The sequence below is a fragment of the Camelina sativa genome, chromosome 8 (assembly GCF_000633955.1).
Source record: "Camelina sativa cultivar DH55 chromosome 8, Cs, whole genome shotgun sequence".
In the NCBI taxonomy this organism is placed as follows: Eukaryota; Viridiplantae; Streptophyta; class Magnoliopsida; order Brassicales; family Brassicaceae; genus Camelina; species Camelina sativa.
The window spans coordinates 2,558,962-2,580,767 of NC_025692.1; the positions used below are offsets into that span (position 1 = coordinate 2,558,962).

The window sequence follows — 21,806 nt, forward strand, 5'->3', positions numbered from 1 at the left end:
ACCCCAATTGTGTCATTCAGCCACATATTACCCTCTGCGATCTGCAGAAGAAGTGGTAAAAACAAAATCAGATACAAGAGCACAGGCAGAATAAGAAGAAAACATGGTTTACACTTAGAAAACCTGGATAACTCCTTTATGATGTTTAACCCAAAAAGGAACACAGTGCAACAAGCATTATCTCTAGCCAATTGATAGTCTAACAACACACGTTCTTATATAGGCATAACCAAAAAAAAGAGGGTCTTTAGCTCAAAGGAGGTATCAGGTAATGATGAACTATAAACCAACCATAACTGACATAATAAATACACACTCAATGGCTAGCGGAGCAGAAACATTAAATGAAAATGCGGTAATCATCTATATTTCAGTTATCATCATTGTTTCAGTAAGCGTTATATTTCTAAAAACAAACTAGAGCAGAGAAATTAAGTGCATAAAACTAGAAAGTCACATGTTGCTGTACATACCTGTTCAATTATGGCAAAATAATGAGAATTAGCCTGCAGAAAACATCAAGAAGAAACTTAGTACATATGTCTCAATCAAAACAATCAGCATAGGAATGGCATGGAACTAAACAACCGTTTCTTCTTTTTTTTTTTTTTTTATAAAAACCAAACAAGTCAGAAACATACCTCATCATTCATTACCCAGCCACCTCCAACGATCTCTAACTGCCCATTCTTGACCAAGTTAGTCAAAGCTTCCTGTTTATTGGGTGAAGCATCTCTCCACCATCTCTCCAGATATGACATCTCCTCCCATATAAACTTTCTTCTCGAATCCTATTTCAACCGATTCAAAACAAACCCCCACACAAATCAGATTCTAGCTAAATGGGAAACACTCACACCCTACTATTACATAAACTACGAATATCTGGTTGTAATACTTAAAGTTATCCTTTCAATTTCACAAAACCCACAACTAAAAATTCTCGCTTTAGCTCGTTTTCAAAGCGAAAGAGCTTAAAAATCCAAGCTTTAACTACAAACTTTCCAAAAAACTCTGTTTCAACACGAAAATAAAAAACAGAATCCAGCAGAGAAGTTGGTTAAGAGTTAAATGACGTCATGAGAAATTCACTCTAAAAGATTGTTCACGGGATAATCATGGGGGAGAGAATGAATAATAAAATTAAAAAAAAAAAAAAGCAAAAAACTTTGGTGACATTACCTTAGATAAAGTCTCAACAATGGTGTCCAAAATATGCCTAGATTGTCTCTGATAATACTCCTCCACAGTTAATTTCCAACCAGGATCGTTATGAGAGTGAGGCACAACGAAGATTTTAAGCTTCTCTTTGTCCCACTCATCGCCTTTATACGTAACTCTCCAGCCTTGTTTCCACGGACCACCATCTACATCAAGAAACTCAATCCTATCGTACAGATCTTTGGTAGTGATATCAACGACGGCGCCTCCTGAACTGGAATCGTTTAAAGGCCGTCGATATATATTCTTCCGTGGCTTCACGATCCGATTGGATCTGGAGGTTAAGAAACGTGAGGAGAACGGTCCAGGTACGCCGAAGTGGAAGAGAGTGAGGAAGAAGAAGAGGAAAGAGATGACGAGTGCGATGACGAAGAAGTTTGCGAATAAGAAATTCATTACGACTGTTCGTTTTCGTGGCTTTCGATTGATCGCTAGTTTTGACTTCGATAAGGCTGTTGGGAGGAGTGACTGACCCCATCCGCTGCCGCTTCCGCCGCCGACTCCGCTGGTGGAGCTACGGCGGGTGTTGCCGATGTAGGAGGAGAACGGCATGAATGATCCTCTTCTCCTCTACTCGTCGGGATTTCCAAAGGCTTTTCCTTTTCTGCTTTTTTTTTCCTATCTAAAAAGGAATGAAACTACGTCGTTTGCTAAGTGTTCGGTCTTTTTATTCCCCTGTTTGGGTCCGAGATCAATATATATGTAAAGTGGGGATGGTCGGTCTGTTTAGATTCGATGGACTTCTTCTGGAATCTGGATTGTGTTTAGTCTTTTGTAAATTCGAGTTATTAATCGTGGTTTTACTGTCTTTTTCCACATGAGCTAAATTACCTTTTTTCTTTGGTAAAATTTGATCGGAAAAACTATAGCATTTTTGTTACGTTTAGACGTTTGACGTATGTATTACAACAATTTATACCATGTCATTAAATAAAATAGAGATTTGGCGATTTCCACTAGCATTGGACCAAATTATCGGCCCAAAAACAGATTATGTGAAACAAACAAAAAGGTTTAGGAGGACGAATGGGTCCAAATTCTAGATTTTCTTAGCACTTAAAACTTATATATTGAAACAATTTAGTCTCATCATATAACATGAAAATTTCCGCATACTGTTATGTAAACAATTTTCTTTCTAAATGGCTCATATGAAAAAGAAAAAAAAAAAAAAAAACATGAAAATTTGTGTCACCTTCATGGTGACACAAATTTCCACCATGAAGGGTCATCCAAGAAGAAAGCCCTTGTTGCTCTCATGCAGTAACTTTGCAATTAGGATGTTGAAGGAAGACAGTAATATAGAAGCAATGTATCCAATTTTATTTTTCACACATAAAATATAGAATATTTGCTCAATATAATCTTTACCCATTTTATCGAAGGATGGGATTGAGAGCCAAATATCCGACATGAATTTTAGGAATACCATACTATTCTTAGTCTAGGTCTAAAATATGGGCATTCTTCTATTATTTAATAAATAGACAGTAAAATATGTACTCTCATAAATGAAGAAACATTTAATGTTTAGCTATAAATATATAATTTATTTATAATAATATATTTTTATATCTATTACTTCCTCCGGTTTAGTTTAATTGTTGTTTTAGAGATTTTTGAGTAGATTAAAAAACATTGTAAATTGACAAATTTAATCTCGTATGACTCCTCAATTTTTTTAATTGTATTAGTTTAAATTTTTAAATAAGATTATTTTTAAAATTTTATTGTAAAAGTTATCTTGAAAATTGGGAATGACAAGTAATTTAAAAGTTGTCAAAAAAAGACAAGTAATTTAAAACAAAAAAAAAATCTTTAACTACGTGTAAACAAAACCAGAGAGATTAACTAATAATAATTCATTATTCTCACTCAATGAATCTTGAAATATATAATTTTCTAGCATTAATTAATAAAAATTTATAGAAAATCAATATTTGTGATACAAAAAATACTAAAAAATTATATTTTTACGAGGAAGTATATTTTATAGGAACATCCTACACATTGATATTAAATTTAATTATTCACTTGATGTAGATGACCACTGAAATTCAATATGTTTACTGATGAAAGTGACAATGATGTAAAAATATGAGAATTTTTTTTGCTATTTATTTACGTATATATATCTCTATTATATTATTTAAGAAACCCTTTAAACAAATAACCCTACTCCATGTAAGATATTACACAAAATACCACTGTATTTAATTACAAAATATAATAACAGAATCTTATTATTAATTTGTTGCAACCAGAAAACAGATTTTTATTAATATAGTTATTAAAAGAAAACAAATTCATGTAAATATTAATATAGTTATTTTTAGTGTTAATTATTTTTTTTTTCAACTCAAAAAAACTTATAAAATCAGAAAAAAAAATCTTGGTTATGTAAAATCTTAATTGATTCACGTAAATATATTAGAAATATTTTTCAATAATATTTTAGAACAATAATAAATCTTATAAAACGATTTTATTTTTTTATAGCCCAATATTTTTGAAATTATTTTAACAGATTTGATTTATTGTTTCCGAAATTTTAGGAAACAATAATAAACTATTTAGAACAATTATAAAACTTAATTTTATTTATAAAACTAAGATTAAATATATGCATCCTAAATCATTTAATAATGACAAATATATCTTAAAACTAAGATACAACATTGCTTATATTTTTAAAATATAAAATGTTATATTTAATTTATTAAATAATTGTTTGCAATGCACATCGACGCAAAGACATTTTATTAAAATCTAAGAAATCACAAATATTATATTTTATTTAATATAATATATATATAACTAAAAGATAAATCAAAAAGTTAAATCGTGATTTCTAAACATGACCACTTCAATACAGGTTTTGTTTTATTTTTAGGATTTTATCAAATTTATATGATTCACGGATTTGAACATTGAATCATGTAGACAAAACGGGTTGCAATTAGAGTATGAAACTAAATAAATGAAATGTAAAAGATTATAAAATGTATAGCACGGGTAACTATCTATATATTTCTATGTGCTAACTATCTGAATGAAATATTCTTCAGTCAAGATATACTCATTATAGATATACTCTTTTAATTTTGATCATTCGAAATAAAAATAAAAATAATTATCCACAGAAAACTATTAAACCTCCACTATCTAAACAGTGCGGGTTACAATTTGTTTTAGCAAATTTTTTACAATTGATGATTTTATTTTCTAAAAGATTTCGCTCATTAACAAATTAATTCAAAATTTCAGAGAATTTGATATATATAATTTAATATAATGAGATGATTAACAAATCGACTAAATTTTCTATCGTAGGAGAGGTAATATATTGTCTTGTCACNCAAAAGAAGAAAACATTGAACCGGTAAAAGTATTTCCTAATTTGAAAAGAACCCGCCTATAACATAACAAAAAAAAAGGGTTTTCTAAGGTCACAACAAAGCTCAGATCCAAACACCAACTCTCTTATCTCTCGCTTTCGCTTATTTATACTCTGTGTCTCATCCAGAAAATATATTTTTTGTTGTCTTTGTCTTGTCTCTCTCCCTCAGGAAANATATATATATATATTTTACGGGTTAACTTATTTGATACTTATAAATATTTAAATTTTATGATTTTGCACTGTTATCGATGAGTTTTAGTAACAAAAATATTTTGTTTTTTTTTTGTCAAAAACAAAATATTTTGTTATACCACTCATATAATTTTCTTGCACTTTAATTCATTTTTTACATTGACTCAATATTTAAGCAATTATACCCAAAACCTAATAATGGTAAGTCGTTAAGTTTATTGTACCGACTATAATCAAAACCGGAGTATGAAACTAAGTAAATTATATATATATAAATTATAAAATACGTAAAATAAATCAAATAAAGATAATACTATTATTTTGTAACTAATAAATCAAAATTTACGTAAATATTTTCCCACACTACACAGTACGGGTTATCATCTAGTATATATATATATATATATTTCGTATTTATATGAGATAGATATGCAACTAATATTGTACAGTCTTCTTTGTAAATAACGATAAGTACGTTTTAAAAAACACATGAAAAAAAATACTAAAAGCGAATAATAAAAAGAATTCTCAACCTAGAAAAAGAAACTTCGACATACCTACAATATATATGACCACAAATACTACTTCACTTGCGTCCTCTAGCACTCCATTTTCTGCGTTGCAATGTGGGAAATGGTAAGAATGCAAGCTTTTGGTATGATTGGTGGTCTCCCTTCGGTCCCCTGTTGGAGTTTCTGGGACCAACATGTCCATCTCAAACAATTCCCATCATGGGAACTGTGGCTCAAGCGTGTTCGACCAATGGGTGACTTACCAGACCTGCAAGATCTCCGCAAGCTGAACTTCTTCAGATTCATCTTACATCAATTCCACTTCCAACATTGAGCTCTGAGACGGACACTTTTGCTTGGAAAATCGAAGCTAAGGAATTTGATCACTTCAGCACAAAGAAAACATGGGAAGCTCTACGACAAAGACAAAATCCTCCAATTTGGTCAAACCAAGTGTGGTTCAAAGGCGCGATACCAAGACATGCGTTCATGATGTGGCTGACGCATCTCGACAGACTTCCCACAAGAACAAGACTTGCTACCTGGGGAATGGAAATTGAGACATCCTGCTGTATTTGTGGTCTGCAACCTGAAAACCGAGAGCACTTATTTCTCCACTGCGACTTTAGTGAAGATCTGTGGTTACAAGCAATGAAGAGACTGGTTTACAGGCCTTTTGTCTTCCACACCTGGAATGCTTTTCCCACCTGGTTAGACATAAACGACTCCACATCTTCATTAACACTTCGGCGACTAGTGGCGCAGGCAATACTGTATACTATCTGGATTGAGAGAAATGCCCGACTTCACAACAACATAGCAACATCGCCTTATATCCTTTTCAAGTTCCTGGATAGGCAAATTCGAGATGTCATCCTTGCAAAGAAGCATCGGAAAAACTTCAAAAGCTTATCGCAAGAGTGGTTGAGGTTTATGTAATTCAGGATATGATTAGATATCCCTTTGTTTTTTTGTTTTTTTTTGGGCAAGGACTATCTTTCGTTTTACCAAGCTTTGTATTAACTACTACAATTGAGTTTCAGTAATGAAAACCAAAAGGTTTACAACAAATATATATATATATGACAAAAAAAAGCCATACAAAACAAACTTTTTGCAATAATTAAAAATTATGATTGCATGATTCTAATCATATCTAAACACTCTAATTAGGTAGATACATATACAAAATGTTCAAATGAAAAAAATATAATCAAACTAAATGTAACACTTGTTGTATATCGGGCACAAAATCCCTAATTTTAAAAAAGTAAAAAAGATTTTTTTTTTAAAAAAAGCTTTAAAATAAGGCAATGACATTGAATACGTGTATTTGCAAAGAAGAAGAAGAAAACAAAAGAAGAAAACATTGAACCGGTAAAAGTATTTCCTAATTTGAAAAGAACCCGCCTATAACATAACAAAAAAAAAGGGTTTTCTAAGGTCACAACAAAGCTCAGATCCAAACACCAACTCTCTTATCTCTCGCTTTCGCTTATTTATACTCTGTGTCTCATCCAGAAAATATATTTTTTGTTGTCTTTGTCTTGTCTCTCTCCCTCAGGAAAATGGAAGCTCTCGGTCTCGGTCACCAGCCTTACAGCCGCAAGGAGAAGTCTCTCGGACTTCTTGTCTCCAAGTAAAAATCCTCATCTCATCTCATCTCTCTTTCGCTCGCTCGCTCCCTATATCTCTTGCGATTCTGATCAGATTGTTATTTCCTTTAGTCTTTTGTCACGTTTCCGCTGATTTTATTATCATCGCTACTCTTTTATGTTTATTATTTTTCAGTTTTTTGAAACTGTACAACCGCGACGGTGTTGATTTGATTGGGCTCGATGATGCCGCCGGGAAATTAGGTGATTTTTTTTTTTTTTTTTTTTAAATTTCCTCCCCATTATTTCGTCTTCGATTGGGTTTTGCGATGATAATATTATGCGTTATTCAATTGAAAAAAAAAAAAGAAAAAAAAAAAATCCCAGGCTTTGATTTCAATAGATTGATGTGTAATTGTTGATATCTGGAATTGTAGGAGTTGAACGTCGGCGTATCTATGATGTGGTCAACATATTGGAGAGTATTGGGGTAAAAACCCTTTGATGTTGATGATGTTTTTGTATTAATGGTGTCTGATTGAGTTTTTGATTTGAGCTGATTAGGGTTTTTTTTGTGGTGCTACGCAGCTTGTTGCGAGAAGAGGCAAGAATCAGTACTCGTGGAGAGGTTTNTTTTTTTTTTTTTTTTGTCTCTACAGGAAGAAGGAATGAAAGAGAAGTTTGGGACTGTCCCTTTTCTGACCAAGTCGGAGATGGTAACTTCATATCTCAGATGCTATTGATTTCTTTTGGTTGGGATAGTTTAGTTACTTTGTTGTGCTTATGATTCTGCCAAACATATCATCAATGAATATGGATTATTATATGTGAATAGGTCTTGTATGAGGAAGAAAGACAAGAATCTTTCAAGTTAACTCCTGAGGATCTAGATAACTCACCATCCCTCAAACTTGGTAATCTTCTTATGTTTGAGGCTCTTCATTGATTATTCCATTCACTTAGCATTTACCTATTTTGTCCATTCATTTATTTCCGATCTTGATTTCGATACGAATGAAGACATATATGTCCTTGCTAGTCATTGAAACTTTTCCAGGGTTAGGATTCGTGTTTCGAAGCTAACTAGCCGAACCTTGTTTTTGTTTGCTATTTTTTTGTAGATAACAAGAAGGAGAGATCTCTCTGGCAACTTTCTCAGAGCTTTGTGAAGCTGTTTCTATGCTCTGATGTAAGTGAATTAAGTATTATGCTATCTCTCTCTAAACAACTGGTTAATTACCAATTAGTTGACACCTCTCTTGTTGCTACTTTGACGTCAGGATGATCTGATCACACTCGATGGGGCTACCAAAGCATTGCTGAATGATCCACAGGATCCAACGACTATGAGAAGTAATCCTAATTCCTTCCCTTGACCTTGTTTGATCTCTGATTATTATTACATACAGAAGCAATAACCAAACCCCATTTTTTGTAAACTCTCTGCAGCCAAAGTTAGGCGCCTTTACGACATTGCAAATGTGTTTTCCTCAATGAACCTAATTGAAAAGGTATCAAATATTATAAGAGCTTGTTTTTCCATGCAGATTTAATATGCGCAATCTTGGAGATTTCAATCTCTCATCTTCTTGTTTTTAATTTTCTTATGTTCATACTGTACATGCAGACTCATATTCCAGAGACTAAGAAGGCGGCATATAGGTGGTTGGGATCCATAGACATATCTGAAAACAAATTCCTTACTGCTTCTGCAAGCTCATGTGATCGTATTGAGCCTAAGAAGGCGGCATATAGGTGGTTGGGATCCATAGACATATCTGAAAACAAATTCCTTACTGCTTCTGCAAGCTCATGTGATCGTATTGAGCCTAAAAAGCGGGCATTTGGGACCGAGATCACCAACTTTAGCGCAAAGAGAAACAAAGCAAATTGTTCTAAAGACCGCAAGCATAACGGGAAACAAAACACAAGCAGAGCAATCAAGGAAGAACCAGTTGATGTGAAACCTGACGTGACGATTGCCTTTGGATCATCCACTCCCGCTGGCGCTTCTGGGATGAACAACCTTAGGCCAAGACTTGGAGTTATCGAGGCCCTTTCTTCTATGTACCAACCACAATACTGCAATCCTGGTAAAATAACTAACTACTCTCTTCTATACTTATGTCACACAATTTTGCTTTCTATGGAAATTCCTGAGTTATATGTTTTCCTTAATAACATAATCTGTGGGGACTCCTTACAAATGAAAGTTTTGTTTCATGAACAGCGTTATTTGGTCTTCTTGCGCATTACAAAGAGACATTTGAGTCATGCAAAGAAGAGTTTGGTCGGAAATGACTTAATCAGGTAGATTAACTTGATTCCCTGATCAAAAGCCAAATTTTAGTGCTCTTTTGCGTTATAAACTACAGATTAAAACTCGTACAGTGGTGATCATTTACTTGCAAATCAGAGCGTTTATCTTTTGGTTTTTGTGGAATATTTATAAAATAACTTAAAAGGTAGCTGACCGTTTAGGTTTTCTAGCGTTCCTTATTCGTTGCTAATATTAATTGTGTAATCCCATTTGATACAATTTTGGTGCTTAAAGCCTCAAAACAGTCAGTTTTCGTCTTTTCGATGCTATTCCAGTTCTATTATATATATATATATATATATATATATATCTAATTACGTTGGTTTCGATGGGATTCTAGAACTTTCTGTTGCAGTAGTCGAAGTAGAAATATTCTTACGTGAGTCTCTTGACTTGATTAAAAGATGAGTGTGTCGGAGTAAATATTATTTAACTCTGACGAAACAAAACAAACCACGAGAAAAGACCAAAATCTAGGCTTAGTGGGCCTTCAGATCACTAAAACGAACGAAGCAAGATTTTTCTTAACAAAATAAATCATTTTTATATAAAATAAAAATACTGTAATTACCAAAAAAAAAATATAAAAGGAAACAATTGAAATAAAACAAAAAGATTCTTCCAATACCTAACGCATATCACGCAGCCACACAGAGAGCTCGAGAGACGCTCANGACATATCTGAAAACAAATTCCTTACTGCTTCTGCAAGCTCATGTGATCCTATTCCAGATACTAAGAAGGCGGCTTATAGGTGGTTGGGATCCATAAACATATCTGAAAACAAAGTCCTTACTGCTTCTGCAAGCTCATGTGATCGTATTGAGCCTAAAAAGCGGGCATTTGGGACCGAGATCACCAACTTTAGCGCAAAGAGAAACAAAGCAGCTTGTTCTAAAGACCGCAAGCATAACGGGAAACAAAACACTAGCAGAGCAATCAAGCAAGAACCAGTTGATGAGCCTGACGTGAAGAACTTTGCCTTTGGATCATCCACTCCCGCTGGCACTTCTGGTATGAACAACNGGCGGCCGCATCAGCGCGTGCCTTCTTCATGCTCTCTCGTGTCACTGACCTATCAAAGAAGAAGCTAATCCTTCACCAACCACCACCGTCTTCCTCATCTCCTCGCCGGTTGTTACCTTATGCTCCGAATCGTGCGGTGTCGTCTTCCTCTTCCTCCGCTGTAATCAGCTGTCTCAGCGGTGGTGGAGTTTCATCCGACGATTCGTATGTATCTACTCGCCGGTCTAAGTTAGATCGAGGTTTCGCTGTGATCGCGAATTTGGTGAATCGGATCCAGCCGCTTGATACGTCTGTTATCTCCAAAGGCTTATCCGATTCAGCTAAGGATTCGATGAAACAGACGATTTCTTCTATGCTTGGACTCCTTCCTTCCGATCAATTCCCCGTTTCCGTTACCATCTCCGAGCAGCCTCTCTATCGTCTCCTTATCTCTTCCATCATCACTGGGTATATATATTTTTGAATCTCTCTCTCTCTCTATATGATGTGATGGAACACTGTGGATTTAGGGATTTTGGTTTGTTTGTGGTTTTAATTAGGTATACGTTATGGAATGCGGAGTATCGTATGTCACTGAGGAGGAACTTTGATATACCGATTGATCCTAGGAAGGAGGAGGATCAGTCTTTGGAAGACGATGTTAGATTTGGTTCGGAGAAGGGAGTTGGTGAGGATTTAGGGAATTGTGTTGAAGAATTAGAGAGACTGAGTCCTCAGGTGTTTGGAGACTTGTCACCTGAAGCGTTGAGTTATATTCAGCATTTGCAGTCTGAGTTATCTACCATCAAAGAGGTAATTGATTCTCAAAGATGAGAGACTCTAGTTCAGTTGTTCAGCCTTATGCATTCTCAGTATCCTTGTCTAGATTGGCCAAGTCTGATTTTGTTTCTATGATCTTGGTTGTGATACGTTTAAGCACTAATACTAGTTTTATTCCTAATGTATTTCAGGAGCTAAATCTACAAAGGAAGAAAGCTTTGCGGATAGAATGTGAGAAAGGAAACAAGAATGATTTGTTGGATTATTTGCGTTCCTTAGATCCTGAGACGGTAGTAAACGTTGAGATTTCTTTTTTGATTCTTATTTTTTTGTCTCAAGATACTCAGTTTGATGACAAGAATTAATCATAATTTTACAGGTGACCGAGTTATCTCAACTGTCTTCACCAGAAGTGGAAGAGATCGTGAGCCAACTTGTCCAAAATGTATTAGAGAAGATCTTTGAAGGCCAGACGACTTCAAATTTCATGCAAAATCCTGGCGTAAGGACGACAGAAGGTGATGATGGAACTGGTAGAAAAGTAGCCACTTCCAGGGATTACCTTGCAAAGCTCCTTTTCTGGTAGGCCAAACTCCTCTTCTTAGGACGCAAATTGCAAATAATTAAAACAGAGCTTGTTAATCTCATCCACGGTCTGTTTCATTTCAGGTGCATGCTGTTGGGACATCATCTAAGAGGTTTGGAGAATAGATTACATCTGAGCTGTGTTGTTGGGTTGCTGTAAAATCAGAGCTTCAGAAAAAAGGAGACAAACAAAAAAAAAGAAAAAGAAACATCAATCTATATTCTTCTTCCCCATTTTGATTTCTTTAATCTAAGCGTTAAAGTTATTACCTATCAATGCCCCCTGCAATTTTCCACATCTTTTTGAGTTCTTCTAATTAGGTTGAAATGTCCAGATAGTTTTCGACCTCCTTGAGTTCTTTAAATTAGGTTTAGTTTCCACATAGTGTTTAGGCTGTTAGCTAATCAAAGGAAATAAGGATCACTAGAAAAGTAGATAGATTCCATCATTCTTTTTTTTTTTTTTTTTTGAACAAACAGATTCCATCATTCTTATTGGCTAGATATTAGTCTTTAAATTGCTATTTGTGTATCATTGTTATTTTATTCATTATTCTGTTTTAATAGACCTATTTGACTGTTTTCATATGTTCTTTAAGTAGGTGGTTGAGTAATTTAGTTGAATTTCTCACGTGTACCCACTTCACCAAACCCATGGCCATCATGATAGTGATTAACGAAGTAAATGAATTTAATACAGATAAGTTTGATATGGGTTCCGTTTAAATTTGATTTTTATTTTTTCGTTCAAATATTGTTTAAAATATGAAAATTCCAAAAGTACTGACTCGTTTTGGTGTGTATATATGATGTATCAACCCCGATTGTGCCATGCAGCCGAACAAACATGTTATCGGTTCTAGGTCGGTTTCTTGATTTCGTTTGGTTCATTTGGATAGAACAAAACTACATAAGTATGATAAAGACATGGTAGGTGAGTTTTGTTTGATTTATTAAAAAAATTTGGTATAATAACTCTTAGAACATAAAACAAAAAAGAAGGAAATTCATATGAAGACGGAACCAACCGAAAAAATAGCAGTAGGTTAGTAACTTACTTATGTCACACAAGAAGCATTGGACTCTTTTAATTTTGCTTCAAATATACAAATGTAACCTCTTAACGGTACTACTAGAAAAAGATGGGACTCCACCCAGTCTCAGAGGCTAATACCTCAAGCCCCTTTGGCTCTCTATCCGCTGCAGAATTCTACTCCCGCCACTCCGTCGCCCACTCCTCCGCCTACGTCACCAACCCTACCGGCCTTAAACTCTTCACCCAATGGTGGACTCCACTCAACCGTCCACCACTCGGCCTCATTGCCGTCGTCCACGGCTTCACTGGCGAATCCAGCTGGTTCCTTCAACTAACCTCCGTCCTCTTTGCCAAATCCGGTTACCTCACTTGTGCCATTGACCACCAAGGCCACGGCTTCTCAGATGGTTTAACCGCTCACATCCCAAATATAAACCTCATCGTCGACGACTGCATTTCCTTCTTCGATGACTTCCGTAACCGTCACTCAACCTCTTCCTCTCTCCCTTCCTTCCTCTACTCCGAGTCTCTAGGTGGCGCTATCGCTCTCTACATTACCCTCCGTCAAAAACACCAATGGAACGGTCTTATACTCAGCGGTGGAATGTGTTCCATCAGCCACAAATTCAAACCTCCGTGGCCGTTACAACACCTCTTAACCCTAGCTGCTACTCTCATCCCCACCTGGCGTGTTGTCCCCACTCGCGGCTCCATCGCTGGCGTCTCTTTCAAGGAGCCCTGGAAGCGGAAACTTGCCTTTGCTAACCCTAACAGAACCGTAGGTCGACCACGAGCCGCCACAGCCTACGAGCTCGTACGAGTCTGCGAGGAACTTCAAAGTAGGTTTGAAGAAGTTGAAGTCCCGTTAATGATCGTACACGGCGGAGACGACGTCGTCTGTGATCCGGCCTCTGTCGAGGAGCTTTACCGTAGATGCAGTAGCAAAGACAAGACGATTAAGATTTATCCAGGAATGTGGCATCAGCTGATTGGAGAGTCGGAAGAGAACGTCGACTTGGTTTTCAGAGATGTTTTGAATTGGATTAAGGAACGATCTGAAGTCTCCACCATTGAAATTGGTAGCAAAGCTTAAAATCTCCGGCTAAAATGTAGACGATCTTAGTTTTCATACATACTTACAAAATAAATAATCAAATTTTTATATTAGTAAACAAATCCGAGAATTTTGTATTTCGAGATCCTCAAGAATAGGTCAACTGAAATCTCTAATTCTTAGTTAACAAAAGATGTGAAAGTATGAATTTTGATAAGTTCAATCTCCACTGAAGAAAGATGAAAGATATAATGAAGGAAGTAGAAGGGAAAGTGAAGTTTTCAATGGCGGATTCGACAATGATGTTACTTGTCCAACAAGCTATGGACAAAGCTCATGAGAAGATCAAAACTAAACACGGTCTTCTCCTCCGTCTCAACGCCATTTCTATTTTCTACGAACTCGCTGTGTTACAGCTCGAGAGCTGCCTTAGTTTCGTCAGACAAGAGACCGATAAACTCGAGAGTAACCACGTGGAAGTGGTTCGCGATCTGAGAGAGATCAAAGACAGGCTTCACCACCGTCTCTTAGAGACAGAATTAGCGATTCTTGAGAAAGACAGACAGTTGTTGGAGAGTTCTGAGAACCAAGAGAGTCTAAGAAACGTGTTGGAGAGTAAAGAAACAGAGTTGGTTCATTTGCAAGATCTTGAGAGAAAGAGATTTCATAACAAGATTGGAGATTCTATTAAAGAAGATGAGTTTTCTGAGCTGAAGAGCTCTGTTGATCAGCAAGTGATGAATCTTAGGCAAAAGCTTGAGACAGAGTACGATGAATTGAGAGGAGAAACAGTGGATCCTTCAGGGGTTGATATCGATGTTTTGAAAGGGACAATGGATCTTGCTTTCAACAAGATGCATCACGCTATATTCTTGTCCGAATTAGGTCCGATTGAACAGAGTTGGAGATGGTCTATAGAGAGAGACTCAATGTCGTTACTGATAAAAGGTTTCATGAATGGTTTAGAGGAGAAGATGGAGAAGGTAATGATGGTTGTGAGAGATTATGAATCAGGTTTTAAAGAACGAGTTAGTTCAATTCGTAGAGAGGTAGAGTGTTTAGAATCTCAGATTGAACAGATCATTACCAATAGATCTTCATCTCCTAGATCATGTGTAGCAACAGTATCATCATTATCTTCAATAGATTGTGAAATTGTTGGTGTTGAGAAAGAACCTAAAGAGGATGAAAAAGAAGAAGAACAAGAACAAGATTCAAGCAATTTTCCTGTTTCGAAGTTGATAAAGAGTCATGAATCAATAATTAGGAGGAAAAGTGAAGAGCTTGCTCCTACCAAAATCGAGTCTGTTAAACGTCAAAAGAGCTACAACAGCTCTAGCTCGAAGCAAGCTGTTGATGATATTGTGGCAGGTCTTGATAGCTTGATGAGTCTTAACACTAAGCTGTTGGAAAATATGTTTGATGATAGTGGTGGTGGTAGGTATGATCATGAGCATGAAGTGGTAATGGATGATAATTTGGATGATGTTTGGATGAAAATGCAGAAGAATAGATCAGTGTTTTCAGACAATGCTATAGAGGAGAAAGAAGATGCAGAGATGAGATTGTTAATATTGGAAGATACTTACTTGACTTTGCTCAAAGGTTTAATAACAGATGAGAACACAAACAATAGAACGGCGAAAGAAGAAGAAGACGAGATTAAGAATTGGGAGAAAGATTATGAGATTCTTCGTGAAGATGATGAATTCAAACAAGAACTCAGTTGGATTGTTGTAACAGAGTTGCTAAGAGAAGCTTCAGAGACAGTGGAGAATCATGAAAAGATGGAAGCAAACAATAAACGAATGATTGAGGTAGAAGGAAACAGAGCCTGCTTGGAGATCTCTTTATTGTATGATGATTTTGATTCGAAGATTCAAGAGAAGTTAAAGATGGTAACGTTCAGGTGAGTAGAAAAAAGGGTTCTTGTAAAAACAGATCAAAACTTTATAATGAAGCTTAAGTAGTGATCTTTTTTCTTTTTTTTTTTTTCTTTTTCATTTTCGAGGTTACAAAATTTGGAGATAAAGATTGATTCAACGATAGATTGTATAGCAGTGTTGAGACGAAAAGAATCAGTTTATAGAACAGCTTTTGTTCTTAGGTCTGAAAATCTCAAAAAGGCAGAAACTGAGGTAGAACAGTTTGTGATTTCATTCTTAATTGTGAGTATTTTTATGTAGTCATATGAAACTGCAAAAAAATTGCAGGTTGATCTTCTTGGAGATCAAGTCGATTCGCTTGTGAAGCTTCTACATCAAACACTTTGGACATTTCATCAACATCCATTGCTTCTCTGCAACAACTCAGATGTAAGCTAACATCTCTATTTTTAAAAGTAGATTGTTTCACAAGTAATCTCTATATAGAAAAATCTATTAATTTTGCCTTTTTGAGTTTTTTTTTCTTTTCAGATATTGGACATCTCGAAGATGATCAAGAAAGAGTTATCATGTGAGGATTCATGAAACCAATTCTACTACATAATACACCATTCCTTTTCTTTCTCTTTTTTTCTTTTCATAAAATTTTTCAATATAAAATTTATGAAAGTCAACCTCAATTAATGTGATTTCCAAAAATTCTCTGAAGAAATTTTAAATTTATTACTAAAATAGTTCTGCTATTTAAAAACAATAAATATGTTTAGCAAATCTTTGTTATACAATTTTAACATGACTAGGAAAAAAAATTAAATAACTCACCAAAATTCTCATATTTAGTCCAAGTTACATTTTTCTATAAGAACCCTAAAATCCACTTATTACATCACAATAAGATCTTTAATATTTAAAACCTGTCCAATTCCAGAAAAAAAAAAATGGAAACGAAACAGATCAAAGCGATGTTCTTCTTCTCAACTCTGATCGTGGCAGTGCTTTGTCGTCATCAATCCAAAGTTCAGGCGTCGATACCAAGTCCAGATGGACCAGATGAGTGCTTCCAGGCCCTAAAGAAGGTTAAAGGTTGTGTCGAAGCGGTGAAAGCTGCCACTGAAGGAGGGTATAAAGGTTTGGGTAAGGATTGTTGCGACGCCATTAATAACTTCTCCGGCGAGTGTTTATTGACCTTTCCCCCCGGAAAAACCATACATTAGCCATTTCGTTACTCGTTAAGGCTGCATGTGATGTGAATTTAAATGTATCAGATCAAATCATTGTTTCCTTGTAACGCAAAACACTATGCGTTGGTGTTTTGAAGAAAACTTAATAAATCGATAAAATTGCTGTTTGATTATTCTCGCTCACTAAAAATTTCCACAATTCTAAAAACAAGAACCTTAATGGATCATTCCATAGCTTTATTTGAGTCTCTGTTCTGTGTTCTCTACTTCCCAATTAAGTTGATTCAAAGCAAGTAGGATTTAATCAGAGTAATGATGACAAGGAAAGGATGATGAAAGTGATGACCTCGACCTTGGTTGTATTATAGGTGATGTTGTCTCAGGTTTAACGATTAATGGTCCAACAAAAGAAGCCCACTAGTTGGGAAGGAGTCATATGCGGGCCAGACCCACTAGGATCTAGCTTCGTCATATTAGAAATTAAATCGTGGGCACAGATTTGTAGCATTCATGTCTCATTATTCTTTTAATTTTTTAGTGAACAATACATCCGTAGGGTGAACCTCTCCATTCACATTCTTGTAAAATAAAGAAATAAAATCTGTATACATTATTATAAAATTAAAAACTTAACCTACTCTTTTATAAACTCAAACCGATATATAATTTCATTCTAATTGTAAAATCTAAACCCTAACCATCTCATTAATAAACCCAAACCGACATATAATTTCGTTCTAATTGTAAAATCTAAACCCTAACCATCTTATTTGTAAACCCAAACCGACATATAATTTCGTTCTAATTATAAAATCTAAACCCTAACCACCTCATTTGTAAACCCAAACCGACATATAATTTCGTTTTAATTATAAAATCTAAACCCTAAAAAAAATATTTGTAAACCTAAACCGACATATAATTTCGTTTTGATTGTAAAATCTAAACCCTAAACAATTTATTTGTAAACCCAAACCAACATATAATTTTGTTCTAATTGTAAAATCTAAACCAAGCCAATATTTAATTTTCCTTAATTAAAAGTATACAAAATTTGTTTTCTTAATTGGTTTTGCTTTTTAATTTAATTTTAAAATGAGATAATGTATAGAAGATTTCGATTGGTTGAAAAGAAGAAGGTGAATGGAGAGGTTCACCTCTAGGGGTGAACCTAAGTATTTTTCTTTTTAGTGACCTCTATGACCTATGCTTGACTGGATTTATCACCAAAGAGATTAGACTACTCCCACACTTAAATCTCTTGTAAGCATAGGTTATTGATTCGGCTCCACTTAATTTTTTGTTCTTTTGTTTGTCAATTTCTTTTAGTTGTAAGCAAAACCACTTAATTCCATTTCTTTTGTTTTTTAGCACGAACTTATGAAAAAACCAACTCACTGGTCCAATACCAACTGACGTGTATTTTATTCATCTGCGTGGTGGAAAAACTAGGGACGTTTTCTTGATATACCACTCTGGTTAGTAAAAGAAGGTTTGAAGTTGACATACTTAGGTCAGCCGTTGTGGCCATTTTATTTCTACAGGTAAATCACACTTTTAAAGGAGTTTAGTAAATTATAAAATAAATTGATTATTTAATAATTTATGTTACATAAATATTCTTTTAAATAAATATTTTTCAAAACTTGTACAAAACCTATAAAAAAAATTCTCAATTATAGTTTTATAGCTTTTTTAGTTTATTTTGTAGTTTTTCCACTGTCAACAAATGAAAAAAAACTTATATATTATTTATTATATTTTTTAGATTCATCATGAAAATAAATATTATTTGAGATGATTAATTGAAAACTAAAGACACTTTTCCGAGATGATTGATGAAGTCATATATAAAAATCATTTGGAAAATGATTCAATTATACCAGTATAAGTGAGATCAAAACCTAACTTATCTATATTTACAATTCACAATAATTTGGTTTTAATATATAAACATATTATACATATATATGTTAATTAACTATATAATGATAAATAATATATGATTAGAATAATAGTAATAAATGAATAGAAATTGAAAAATAGTTACATAATAATTTCATGTGAGTTATTTATCTTAAAATTAACAAAAAAAATAAAAGTAAAATAAAAAATACGCCACATATGTTGAAGATGACAAGTAGAATTAAAAATAAAACTATACATTATGATGTCCGTAATATAGAAATAATATATATGTAGTACTAATATCTAAAAAAAATTAAAAACAATTTAGGTGATAGAAAAGTTAAATATTTCATGATATTTTAAAACAAAAATATCACCGGAATTTCGGTTTACATAAACCCGATCGGTGGCGTGTACAGAAATCCGGAATTTTGAATCAATTCGCCGTTTCGGTTCGAACCACTGCTAAATGTCGGCAAATTTCGGTTCTCTGGGTTAAACCGTAACCCCAGGTTAAAAAACTATGAACAAACCTCAGCTTTATTCAACGCCACGCGCCTATCTTCGTGTCACTCTCATTCCTGATTCTTCTTTTACAGTCTCTCTCTCTCTCTTCCCGAGCTTCAAAGCGGTGATGTTCATATGTTTACATCATAAACCATCGATTGGGTATTGCAAAACTTAGGCTAAAGTGAAGAGCTTTAGTCTGCTGCTGTTACTGTTCTTTGTCAGAATGAGAGGAACCTTTCTGATTAGATCAAGGCTACTGATTTTTAGGGCTCCTGCCGTTAATTGTTTAAGATCTAGTCCTGTCTTGCTTAATCCGAGCGATACATGTATCGTTCGGCCGCATTTGGATCCTCCTCCCGTAGCTTGTATGCTTCCTTTGAGTCTCTGTTCTATGTTCTCTACTTCGAAGCAAGTAGGATTTAATCAGAGTAATAATGACGAAAGTGAAGAAGAGATTGACCTCAATCTTGATTGTATCATAAGTGATGATGTTAAAGTGATTGTGAAGCTCTTGAAAGATTGTGGGAGTGACCGGAAGGAACTAAGGAACAAGCTTGAGCAATGTGATGTGAAGCCGTCGAATGAATCAGTGGTGGAGGTTCTTTCTCAAGTTCGTAATGATTGGGAAACTGCTTTCACTTTCTTCGTTTGGTCAGGGAAGCAGCAAGGTTATGTTCGCTCTGTTCGTGAGTATCACTCTATGATCTCTATTCTTGGTAAAATGAGAAAGTTTGATACAGCTTGGACATTGATTGATGAGATGAGAAAGTTTAGTCCTTCTCTTGTTAACTCACAGACGCTTTTGATCATGATTAGGAAGTATTGTGCTGTACATGATGTTGGTAAAGCCATTAACACGTTTCACGCCTACAAAAGGTTCAAACTTGATATGGGGATTGATGATTTCCAGAGTTTGCTTTCTGCTCTTTGTAGATATAAGAACGTTTCAGATGCTGAGCATTTGATCTTTTGTAATAAGAATGCGTATCCGTTTGACGCCAAAAGTTTCAACATTGTTCTTAATGGATGGTGTAACGTGATTGGTAGCCCACGGGAGTCTGAACGAGTCTGGTTGGAGATGGGAAATGTTGGAGTCAAACACGATGTCGTGTCTTATTCGTGCATGATATCTTGCTACTCGAAAGGTGGAAGCTTGAATAAGGTTCTCAGACTTTTCGATCGGATGAAGAAAGAGGGTATAGAGCCAGACAGAAAAGTTTACAACGCTGTGGTTCACTCTCTTGCCAAAGCTAGGTTTGTCTCCGAGGCTAGGAGTTTGATGAAGAAAATGGAGGAGGAGAAAGGGATGGAGCCAAATGTTGTTACTTACAACTCTCTCATCAAACCTCTTTGCAAGGCTAGAAAAACCGAAGAGGCTAAACAGGCTTTTGATGAGATGCTGGAGAAAGGACTCTTGCCAACAATACGCACATACCATGCTTTTATGCGGATACTAAGAACAGGAGAAGAGGTTTTTGAGCTGTTAGCTAAGATGAGAAAAATGGGTTGTGAACCAACTGTGGATACGTACATAATGTTGATCCGTAAGTTATGTAGGTGGCGCGATTTCGATAGTGTGTTATTGTTGTGGGATGAGATGAAGGAGAAGGGGGTTGGTCCGGACCTTAGCTCATACATTGTGATGATACATGGGATGTTCTTGAATGGTAAAATAGAAGAAGCGTTTGGGTTCTATATAGAGATGAAGGAAAAGGGTATGAGACCAAATGAACATGTTGAAGATATGATTCAAAGCTGGTTTTCAGGTAAACAGTATGCAGAACAGCGGATAATAGATTTGAAAGGGAATGCTTCGGAAGGAGATATTGTGAAGAAATCTGAAAGGGAAGAGAACTTTCTAAAGCAGCCTGAGGTGAGAAGGGTTGTGAGAGGACATGGATATTCGTATTGGGATGAATAGAGAGCTATAGAGAGAAATCTTGAAGCAACAGTTGAAGAGTCAAGAAGAATCATAGGTAGGAACCATCCTGAAGTGATTTGACCAGATTAGCTAGTTCTGGTATGTTTTATTATATTAGGTTGATTTTGCTTTAAGGAGAACCATCTTGCTTTTGACAAAGTTAGCTAGTTCTGGTTACTGTTGTTATTTTGTTTAACTCCTCCCCTGTACAGATGAAAGGCTAAATTTTGTTCGTATATGTGATGATGTTGTCTCAGAAGATGTTGAAAATATCTTGAAGCTGTTGAAAGATTGTGGGAGCGACTGTGTCCCAGAGTTGAGACAAAAACAATATATCTGTTTATAGAACAGCTTTTGTTCTTAGGTCTGAGAATCTTAGAAATGCAGAAATTGTTTTGTGATTTCATTCTTACTTTGTGAGAATGTGAGAGTGACTACACGCATATACAGATTTCAAATGTGAAAAAAAGAAGAGAATATTTTTTAACGCAAAAAGATATTAGAGAGGTTGCTTGGAGTTGGGATGAAACGCTAAACAAACGCTCAACTTATAAACTCATGTACAATAAAATGAAAAGAGACAGACATTTAATTGTATTTTTGTTTTTTTTTGTTTTTAGAACTGAGAGATGCTCCCGTGGCTCGTTTGAGCTAATTTTTGTACTCTGCTGGCGAAAAAAAAAAAAAAAAAAAAAAA

The 21,806-nt window shown here is 35.0% G+C and overlaps 5 protein-coding genes and 1 pseudogene across 5 annotated transcripts in view; 5 read left to right on the forward strand and 1 right to left on the reverse strand.

The window, feature by feature from the left end:
* LOC104709139 (alpha-mannosidase 2) overlaps nucleotides 1-1,891 on the reverse strand; it is a 6,656-nt gene extending 4,765 nt beyond the window's left edge. Inside the window, exons 1-4 of the mRNA XM_010425797.2 lie at nucleotides 1,183-1,891; nucleotides 642-791; nucleotides 474-506; nucleotides 3-41 (exon numbers count right to left, since the gene is read on the reverse strand). Coding sequence (XP_010424099.1) covers nucleotides 3-41; nucleotides 474-506; nucleotides 642-791; nucleotides 1,183-1,773 — 813 coding nt within the window. The 5' untranslated portion in view covers nucleotides 1,774-1,891. The remainder of the gene's footprint in view (nucleotides 1-2; nucleotides 42-473; nucleotides 507-641; nucleotides 792-1,182) is intronic.
* On the forward strand, nucleotides 6,785-9,505 carry LOC104705768 (annotated as a pseudogene).
* On the forward strand, nucleotides 9,648-11,911 carry LOC104705769. The gene is made up of 7 exons (XM_010421840.2): nucleotides 9,648-9,651; nucleotides 9,976-10,146; nucleotides 10,218-10,716; nucleotides 10,809-11,061; nucleotides 11,220-11,318; nucleotides 11,408-11,610; nucleotides 11,698-11,911. Exons 1-7 carry the CDS (start codon nucleotides 9,648-9,650, stop codon nucleotides 11,771-11,773), a joined length of 1,305 nt encoding a protein of 434 aa, XP_010420142.2. The 3' UTR covers nucleotides 11,774-11,911.
* On the forward strand, nucleotides 12,696-13,846 carry LOC104705770 (caffeoylshikimate esterase-like). The gene has a single exon (XM_010421841.2). It carries the CDS (start codon nucleotides 12,756-12,758, stop codon nucleotides 13,740-13,742), a length of 987 nt encoding a protein of 328 aa, XP_010420143.1. The 5' UTR covers nucleotides 12,696-12,755; the 3' UTR covers nucleotides 13,743-13,846.
* LOC104705771 (WPP domain-associated protein-like) lies at nucleotides 13,943-16,174 on the forward strand. The gene is made up of 4 exons (XM_010421842.1): nucleotides 13,943-15,612; nucleotides 15,715-15,841; nucleotides 15,917-16,018; nucleotides 16,121-16,174. Exons 1-4 carry the CDS (start codon nucleotides 13,943-13,945, stop codon nucleotides 16,172-16,174), a joined length of 1,953 nt encoding a protein of 650 aa, XP_010420144.1.
* Nucleotides 19,238-21,440, forward strand: LOC104705773 (pentatricopeptide repeat-containing protein At5g15010, mitochondrial-like). The gene has a single exon (XM_010421844.2). The coding sequence runs from the start codon at nucleotides 19,412-19,414 to the stop codon at nucleotides 21,107-21,109; it is 1,698 nt and encodes a 565-aa protein (XP_010420146.1). The 5' UTR covers nucleotides 19,238-19,411; the 3' UTR covers nucleotides 21,110-21,440.

What these genes read in the sequence shown, in the direction of transcription:
- LOC104705773 (XM_010421844.2), top strand. Translation starts at nt 19,412, where the DNA reads ATGAGAGGAACCTTTCTGATTAGATCAAGGCTACTGATTTTTAGGGCT.
- LOC104705770 (XM_010421841.2), top strand. Translation starts at nt 12,756, where the DNA reads ATGGGACTCCACCCAGTCTCAGAGGCTAATACCTCAAGCCCCTTTGGC.
- LOC104705771 (XM_010421842.1), top strand. Translation starts at nt 13,943, where the DNA reads ATGAAAGATATAATGAAGGAAGTAGAAGGGAAAGTGAAGTTTTCAATG. An exon ending in TTAAAGATGGTAACGTTCAG is followed by an intron (nt 15,613 to 15,714) that starts GTGAGTAGAAAA and finishes TTCATTTTCGAG; the next exon opens with GTTACAAAATTTGGAGATAA. An exon ending in TTCTCTGCAACAACTCAGAT is followed by an intron (nt 16,019 to 16,120) that starts GTAAGCTAACAT and finishes TTTTCTTTTCAG; the next exon opens with ATATTGGACATCTCGAAGAT.